Source organism: Phaethon lepturus, unplaced genomic scaffold (assembly GCF_000687285.1).
Source record: "Phaethon lepturus isolate BGI_N335 unplaced genomic scaffold, ASM68728v1 scaffold52162, whole genome shotgun sequence".
In the NCBI taxonomy this organism is placed as follows: domain Eukaryota; kingdom Metazoa; phylum Chordata; class Aves; order Phaethontiformes; family Phaethontidae; genus Phaethon; species Phaethon lepturus.
Window position 1 is genome coordinate 29,752 of NW_010522204.1, and position 9,472 is coordinate 39,223.

The window sequence follows — 9,472 nt, forward strand, 5'->3', positions numbered from 1 at the left end:
GCATGGATGGATCGTGAGAAGAGCTGCAGAAGTCTGTACTGTTCTGTTAGTCCAATGTGAAAATGGTCTTCGAGATCTTTAGACTATGATTAAGTTTTGCACCGACTTTAAAACCCCTTCCTTTCCCCTGCTTCCAATGGCAGTTAAATTCTCCTTTTCCTGTTCTTCAGCACGTTGTCTAGACGGCAGCTGCCTACCTGCTGCTGGTGCTCACAGATTCCTGTAAAGGCAACAGGCAGCACCACCAACTGAGAGTAGACCCTTCCTTAGTCTAACACCCGGAGTGCCAGAGCCGTGCGGTATACAGCCCGCGGGCAAAAGACACCAGGTACTCCTATCTCTCGCGCAGTCATTGCAACGGTACGTAGAGAAAACGTGCAATGCATTTCACAGCCATCTTCTCCTGCAGCACCGCTGCGCCGTGGAAGGCAAAACAGTAGAGCTTCTTTTTAGAATAATCTGTATCACACATCAGCACACCTTTGATTTTTCTCTCTTGAGATACCTCAAAAGCTTTTTACCTCTTCTTCTCTTTGCTGCTCTGAGCAGTGGGAAGGCTTTCTTTATGACACTGGTTAAAAACCAAGAAGAACTGATCTCTTTTTCCAAAAGCTCTCTCAAAAGAGGGGCCTAGTATTCCCATTATGAGGGAAGGCAAACAGATTCGAGGCAGTCTGGCCTTCAGCCAGGCAGGTACACAGCGTACATAAATACCATAAGCAGATGAAAAATCTGAATTTTGTGAAATCCAGCTGATGTGGCACATCTGTGAGTCAGGCTTTTTTCCCCAAAATGCATTAAACTCTGGGGTTTTCCCCTTGTATTCCCAAGACCTGCAGCAAACAACCAGGATTAATTAAGAACCCTGGGGAAGTCAAAAGGCAAAAGGCTGCCTATGTCTCATTACACCGTTGTTTCCCTTGTTTCAAACGAGCAGGTCACCTCCCATGGTGTCAGGCATTAACAGGATCAGAAGAGCAACAGCTAGGAGCAGAACCTGGCTTCAGGCAGCAGCTCGACGGAGCCTGGAGAGCCTTTTCTCATGTCTGGGGGACGTGCAAGTCTTTGTGGAAACCAGTCTGTTTGTCTGCTGGACTATGAGGTCACAGGGATGATTTCTTCCTCTTTGTACGTCCCTGCAACCCTGGAGTCTATCAGTGGCTTAGTTTTCCGTGATCCTTCTTGCTGTTTATTTGGGAGCTCCGAGAATCACACATTAAATACGTATTAAATACATATTTCCCTTTGGGATGCAAGCAGAGGGAGCTGGCAATGTCAGTATGTTAGAACAGAGGAAGAAACTGAAAAAGCTTTTCCAAAAGAGTGCAAATGGAGCCATTAACAACTTGTAGTTTGTTTTCTCTTTGTGGCAGACAAAAACTCAAAGGCTGCTGTCCCTCTTTGCTTCAGGACAGATGTATTGCTTGATCCTGATGTACGCTTTGGAAGGCTGGGGATATTTAGCTGCTTCTAAAAGGCAGAGAGAACCATTTTATAGCGCTCCTTGAGCCTTAATTTTGTAAGTGTGGTGCCAAAATACACATGCACACTGCCACTCAGGAGCATGGTGCTGTAACAGTGTGGCCTTCGTGCAGATTTTTAGAAGTAATTTTCCCATTTCCTCCATTCTGCCTGGAACATGTGTGTATTGTTTCACGGTGGGTTTTTGCAATGTCTGTTTGAGTGCACACAGTGTTTGGTCACCCCGACTACTCTGGGCAAAGCTGAATTTCTGGGACTGCACCCATCTCCTTCAGAAAGGCTGAGTTTCCCAAGTGCCACATCTTAGAAAGATTCATAGGTAGTTTATGTTTACATCAAATACAATTCAACATGCAAAATTTCCCATTCCATTTGAGTAACCAGCAAAGCTTTGATACCATTACATCTTTCTCCCATGGAGCATGACAGTTTGCATCACTTATCACCTTTTATAGATTTCTCTCTTACACTTTATGCATTAGAGCACCTTGCATTTGAAAACAGGACTGTTCTTGCAAAGCCAGACGTTGCAGACTCCATTCTTGACAGGTTTGCTGTCAACAGGTTTGTAGCTGTTGACTTTGCAAGCAGCTGTCCTGATCACAGAGACCTTAATTGAGCAGAACTACCATCAAAAGCAGTGGGAGTTTTCCCTAAGTGGCGTTAATAATGTTTGATTCTGCAAGAGCAGCTACACAAAGCACAGTAAGGTGAATTAAGGATAGAGAATTTAGGTTTCTTTTTCTTGTTTTGTGTTGGAACGCGAACGCTAACTCTGTATAATTTCTGTGTTCGGTTTTGAGCTTTGTTTCTAACCTCTTCAGCTAACACAGAAAGAAAATTCAGTTGCAACATCCAATTAAAAGTGTTAATGAAGTGGATGACGACCGACTTAGCTGACACATTGTGTACGTGAGGTTTTCTCCTGCGGCACAGTGTCAGCTAATGTGTTTGAGAACTTGCAATTACAACAGCATGTACTATTGATTCTAGCTGAATGTGGCTGCAGTACCACGAAGCTTACCCCTGCCTGCTGTCCCAGTGACATTAGGGTGAGGAAAACTTAAACTTCCTGCAGACCTCGGTGTGATGGAGTTGTAGGAGATCGCATTGCTAAGGAGAGATGTCGCACTACTCCATAGCTGTTGAAATTTCCCAAATGCCCAAGAATTCTTGCCCAGAGACATTATTACCATCAACTCATGAAGGAGATTAAAGGATGAATAAACTGAGAACAGGTCGTTGTCCCAAAGATGGCAAAAATTCCTTTAGTTAACCAAAAGGTGATTTTGTTTCGTGGAGTCTTGCTGAGAAGCTGGTTTGAAAGGCGCAAAGGTGGTAACATTTCATTTGCCAAATCTTGTGTATTCCTGGAGCAAGATGGGGAGAGGAAGGGTGGTCAGTCCCTTTCGGTGTTACAGAGGGCAGGCAGGTCCTATTTTATCATCGTGATTACGGAGACCGAATCTCACCTCAGTAGTTTCATATGGAGTCTTGAAAAACTCATAATCCTGGCTTGATCAATATAGAAGGTATTTTGGGTCACGAGTGGACTGCTGTAGTTTCTAATGTCAGATATCTGGGTCCCCCAAGCTATTTTTAGGAACAGTCCAGTTTGATATATCAGTCCAGTCTTTGTTTTTGGGGATCTCTTTTCCTCTGAGGCCCAAGAGATTATGTTCAGCGATAATTATATGCATAGTTTGTGCTGGCCTTTTTAAAACATTCTTTATACCATGTAATTTCAGTAATTTTCACTTGGATTAGCACCAAAAAATACGTATTTGATTATAGCCACCTGAAGAGTGAGTGGCATGTTTTGCAACTTTTATATTGCAAAGGCTTTTTGGAAAGGCTCTGGAGTGTTCAGACACCAACCTAACACCAACCTAACAGCTAAAGAAAAGAACCGATCCCAATTCTGGCAGTCATTAGTGAGAGCATCAGCAAAATAAAATAGTCAACAGCAGCTCCGCAAACAGTTGAAAAATTCATGGAAGCAGCTGTTGCCTTCAGCTGACTGGTTTGCAGTGTGGAGCGCGTCACCTGGGAGCAGAAGGACATTTCTGAAGGTACCTTTCCCTTGAAACTCTTTCAAGGACTCTCTTATTAATTCAGAATTTATGAAGCTCCCCCTTCCTAACGTTGTCCTGCCCATCATCGCTGATGTACAGCTACTCTCCATCTTGCCCCCTTGGGGCTTTGGACTTCCAAAACTTATTTTCTCCATTTACTTCCTCTGTTTTCCTGAGGGTAACGTCCCTCAATTATTGTCCCAGAGGTGAAAAAGTTGTGGCTGAAAGGTGATTGCATGTAAAAATTACAGTCTTACTCAAGAAATGTCGCTGTAGTTAAAAGGAGAACTTTTACCGGTCAAGTTAGTTTTTAAACAAGAAGAAAAATAAGAATTGAGTGACTTATTTTATTCACAAGAATTGTAATTGTGCGAAGGGATGATTTAGAAGCAAAGGCTTCAGCTGAATCATGCTCCAAACTTTATTCCATCAGTTTTTCAGAGAACAGAAATAGAAACATGAAAGACGAATAATGCAAATGTATTTTCAAAATAAATTCAACTCTATAAAGTTTTCCTGAAATATGTTTTTATTAGCTTCTCCTCTGCTGGAAGCCAGGACCACTAATGCTCAGATTATACCTATAGAGCAAGGGAGAACTTGCAACAGATGCCAAATTCACATTGTTTAAGAAATCCATTTAAATTCCAGCTTCTGAATTAGTGGATGAGTTCACTCTCCTCACTTTTGGAAAACCTTGTTTCCTAAGAACCCAAACAGAAGAATTTTATTTCTATTTTAATTTCATTCAGCCACAGCCTCTTTAAAGGTTTGTTTTAATGTTCTTCTGGTTCTCACTGTGGGAATCTGCTCTGCTGCTGGCTTTTGCCAGGTCCAGCCATATTCCCCTGCTTGGGCAGCGTTAGGTCTCTCCCGTAAGCTTTCAGAAAATCGTGGAAAACCAGGACATTTTCTGCTGGGCTGCATGTCCTCCGTCACGCAGGACGTACCCACCACTCTGAAGTAAGGCTTACGGTGACAGGTAGGAATAACTCTGAGCAGAAGAGCCTGCCAGCTTGGCAGAGATGACTGCACTCTGAGTGATAACCTGGCACAGCTCGGGAGTCCTGCAATCAGTCCATCTTTGCCACCATCTGGAAGAGGAGGGCTGCATGGGTTTGGGGGCAGTATCCAGAACTGAGGGTTTTTGGAAAGCAATAGCAGCGTTTTGAGTTTCTTCCCTTCTTTACCAATGCCACCTCAAAATCGCCTGGCAGTTTGTCTCAGAGCGCGGGGTTGCACTCCGGTTCTCTTCCTGAACGACAAATTCACTGCCGCTTTTGGAAACGGAGAATAAACCCAAGAGCTGAACTGGCAGTAACAGAAGTTGCTGAGCTGGCTCTATCGATACACGCGACCCCAGAGGCAGTTTGCATTTCATTATGTGTGTGCACAAAGTGTCTGACGCACCAGCAGGACGAAGGGGCTGCTGAAAAGCGAGATGTGGTTATCATCTGAGCTTCAGAAACCGCAGCTCACTCTATTAACTCTTCTTACCCCACACAAAATACCATTTTCTATTTAAACAGATAGTATTTGTCAAAAGGGAATTCTGAAACTGATGCCCTCCAGAGTGGTCATTACTGATCCTGATGAAATAACAAAGCTCTGGAGAGACACTAACTTCAGGGTATTTTTTCCTGCATGATAAAGTTGCTCTTTGGATGTGACGGGCTCAAAACAAATCAAAGAGGTGAAATTCTTGGCCGTATTAATGACCTGCGCCCCTGCGACTTGCAGAGTACCCGTGACTCGTCCGCTCGCGCTGCATGCCTCCCTTGCTCCTCAGTAATTCGCTGTGAATCCACAGGATGTCTGGCCAAGGAGAGCAGGAGGAAGGCAGAGCCCAGGTGCTCTCTCTTTCCTCTCTCCCTGCAGGTAGCAGAGAGGCCAAGGGACTTTCAGGTGAGCTCTTGCAAATGGCGCAGCCCTGCAAAGCAAACAGCTTTGCGAGCTGTGCCGGGCGTCGGAGCTCACGTGCGCCCTTTGCACTTGGGATGGGCAAAGGAGCTCTTTTTGCGGGAAACTGGACAGGAAACATAACCTCCGGGCTACGGCGCACACCTTGGGTTCCTGGAGCTCAAAAGCTGAGAGAAGTCGGGGTTCTTCCCCTGTCCTAAAGAGCTGATCTTCATGGATGGCTCCTGTGTTGGTTCTTCCGCAACGCTGGGGAGAACCAACCGCAAAGGCAACTGAGTGGAGCCGTGGAGATTGCAGCGGCTCACCGCTACTGGAGGGAGCTGCGCGGTAACTGCAAATCGATCCCGTTGTCATCTCGTCTCAGACGTGCTGATCTCTGTCCCCCCCGTCCTTCTCCACCTCGAACTGCTGTTGTCGACACCGAGAGCGGCCTCTGTGCTGCAGAGCTCACAGCGACCAGCCGTGGGGTGGTTGCAGGCCTGGGGGTGACATTATTTGTTTCCTGTAAATTGAACTGTGTTTTTACGACGCCGTAACCAAAGCCACTTATTGTACCACACAAAAAGACTTCCATCTGAATTTAACAGATGCAGATGATTACACTCGGTGACATTTTTGACACTTTTGGGTGGATTTGAACTTGAAAACCTTTCCAACCTTACTGAACTGACGGCTCTTTTCAGCTGCCTGATCCATCCACTTGAACAACGCTATCGTCTGCGGTCCTTTGGAGATCTTCCCGTGCGGTGCTGTAGCCCTGCAGCAGAATTAGTGATAGAGGCAGCTGGCTTGTGTTTTCCAATGAGTCAAAGCGACCATAAAATCAGATACAACAGGGGAGAAGTCACCCAAGCACACTGATAAACCTACCCCACTGCTTTCATTTCCTTGTAACAGGCGTAAATATTATTTGCTTTGGGAACAAGAACACATTTCTATTCCATTTATTCTGAAATTCCTCCTGCACTTTGTTCTGACAAATACTCAAACAACTGTTTAATATCCCTTTAAAGTTTTTATTGTCCCTTTCAATGTTTTAGATGTTCCCATCCCTTGTCCCAGCGCAGGAATTCAGCTTTCCAGATTGCAGATGAAAACAGGCTTTTGAGAGATGGAATTGCTGAATTCTCCCACCAGGATAGCTTCACAGCTTTAAAGTAGCAAGGCAATTTGTTTGCTGTTCTTTTGCTGATGGCTCAGCACTTAACGCTGAGCACAACAGAGAAAGAGTCCTACCTCCTCTTACCCTTCTCAGGGCTTGCGTTGGTCTGGCTTTATGGAATCCTCTCCTGGCCTATCCTGGAAACAGAAGCGAGTTTCCTTTGAAGAGATCTAGTGGTATTAGCAGAGCTGCAGCAAGGGACAGACTTTCAGGAGGTCTCAGCTGCTCTTTAGCTGCATGAGGAAAGGCTCAGCTCTTCAGTATGCTCCTACCCACCGTCTCTCGGTGATCATGGTGCTCAAGGAACAGGAATTCCCCTGTGTTTTATAGTGGAAGCTGCTGGATACTGAGGAGTTAGGAAAACCTAGTCCTTAGCGTGGCAGAGGAAATTTGTTCTCTCTGACTAATGACTGGGTAACAGAACAGACTGAGAAATGCCCGAGCGCTGACCGGGGCAGGTAGATTGTAGTGACTGCAGAGGTTGCAGAATGCAGCAAACCAAGAGACTGCAGCAACCCTTCCCGGTACATCCCTTTCCTTCTTGTTCCCCTCCTCCTTGTCCAACGCTGTGCTCATTTCTTTCTTTACCATCGAGCCCCCTTACTGAGTAGTAAAAGGTTCATACTTTTTCAGAGAACAATGTACGCATCTTAACACCCAGTCCATTAGTCCTTCAATGGTTATTTTAATTAACTAATCTGTTCAAAACACCAAGAGCCTGTTGAGCCATCTGGACTGATTAAAGTCGCATATTGCATTACTAATGTGCTGATTAAATCCTTCATTTTGCTCCAAGTCCTAAATGCCTCCAAACGTTACCACTGAAAAGCTGCTTCACGCAAGGAGGTTTGAATTTTGCCGGTGCAGGAAAGGAGGCTTGCTTTCGGATTGGGTCGAGGTGTGCCAGTAACCCTGCTTTGCTGGCACAGCGAGAAAGGACTGCTCAGGCATCAGCCAGCCTCTCGGACTGAGCGAGCAGAGAAATCCATGGCTGGGTTTCTTTGCAGAGCTCTGCAAACAGCTCTTACCGTCTTGTGTGAGCAGACAGCCCCTTCCCGGGGCAGTTGTACACGCGGCTGGGAAGCAGGAAACCTGGGACTGTGGTGTCGGGTATTCCCTGCTGTGGAAATTCCCTAATTACTAGCAAGATTTGGGAAAATAAGACGCTGTGTTGCCTGAGACAGCTTTCTGGGTGGGTCAGGAAGGATTTAAACTGTTAGAAGTAGAATTTACCAAAGATGCTAAAATATCTTAGGATGCAAATCATACTCCTTAATCTTTGCTGAAATCTACAGGCCAGCTGGTGAGCACACCGTTGAAGCAGCCTCGGCTCAGCCTGACGGCAGTATCCTCTCCACAGAAAATTCCCCTATAAATCTCCCTTGGGATTCTTTGCTCACCGGCGCTTCCTCCCATGTTGGCTGTGAGAACAACAGCAAAGGAGAGCTGCAGGCTGGTCTCTAGGAGGATCTCTGCTGCCTTGACTTCAAACGCTCAGCTTGCACGGGTCACTTGAAACAGAGGTGGCAGTTTCTGCCTTTCCAGCCCCGTAGCCTTTTAGTGATGACAATAATATGACAACGATAACCTGCAGAGGAGGTTTTCTCTCCCTCCTGTGCCCTGACTGGAAGAGTGCCTTCCTACATCCATCTCAGAAGGGTCTGTCTTACCACGGAAATGACTTTCCAATACAAATGTGTGGGTTTTTGCACGTGTTGTTGACTTTAATTTGGGTTATGAACCCATAACTCTGAGGCTCCCAGTTTCATATGGTGTAGGACAGATCAGTGCACCTTCCAGCCAAGAACCTTAACACGCTTGGTAGCTGTTGTGAGATTTAATGACTATATCCTAATTTAATCTTTGCTTTTACCAGGGAGCTAAGCCACAAGGGAGGACATGTGATGTAGCAGAGAACAGGGAGCTGAATTCAGACGACTTGTCTCCTACCTGGGCGTCTCTCACCACGGGAGATCACCTCCTCTCCTACCCTCGTGGCACCCAGGAGCTGGGGTTTTGTAACTCAGCAATGTCCAAGCATTTAAACATACCTCCGTCAGCAGAGAAGCAATCCTGCAGCAGTGTGTGCCATGAAGGGCGCAGCCAGTTCAGGTTATTCAATGGATGCCTGCGTTTTTCAGACCTCATTCTTTCAGTCTTTCGGAGCTAACACCAAGTCTCACGGCAGCGGTAGCTTTTGAGAGGAAGGACTTGGCTGAGCTGGGTTCCCCACAGCTTCCCTGCTAACAGGACTCTTGTTGTTGCTTGCAGGTAAACGGCCACCTGGACTACATGAAGCAAATGGACACGATCCTGAAAGCTGTGGGCATTAAAACCAAGGAGTGTCGGCTGGAAGAGAAGGGCAGCGGCAATCTTTTCTCCCCTCTAGCCAAGAAGTCACAGGGGGCAGCAGGCAGCGAGGCTCGGGAAGAGGAAAACACCGCGCGAGAGGAGGATGCGGCGGACAGTGAGGCTCTCCCAGCCGGCCATGCTCACCGCCATGATTCCCCCAGCTGTCTCTTGGGAGAAACCTCGCTCCCCTGCCCAGACTGTTCAAGCAGTGGGGAGAGCAAGAAACAGGCAGCGGGCGAAGGAGTGAATTAGAGCTCTTGGTGTCGGGCAGAGATGCTCAGCCAGCACTAAAACTGCTTTCAAAGCACTGTCCGTTGCACTGGGATTCCCAAAGGAGTATCGGTAGAGCCGGCAGAGCTGTAGCTGCAGTTTTCAGACCCTCCTGAGATGCCTGGAGCATGGCACCGGCACGGCACTGGATCAAAGCTTTCGCAGCAGCTGCCCACGGCATCTCCCACGGACGAGAAAGGGCTGATTCCTG

General features: G+C 46.6%; 1 protein-coding gene across 1 annotated transcript in view; it reads left to right on the top strand.

Annotated features, from left to right (window-relative positions):
* The window catches only part of TMCO4 (transmembrane and coiled-coil domains 4), a 35,998-nt gene extending 26,755 nt beyond the window's left edge, over positions 1–9,243 (top strand). The window contains exon 13 of the mRNA XM_010281734.1: positions 8,911–9,243. Coding sequence (XP_010280036.1) covers positions 8,911–9,243 — 333 coding nt within the window. The remainder of the gene's footprint in view (positions 1–8,910) is intronic.
* Positions 9,244–9,472: the final 229 nt, after the last annotated feature.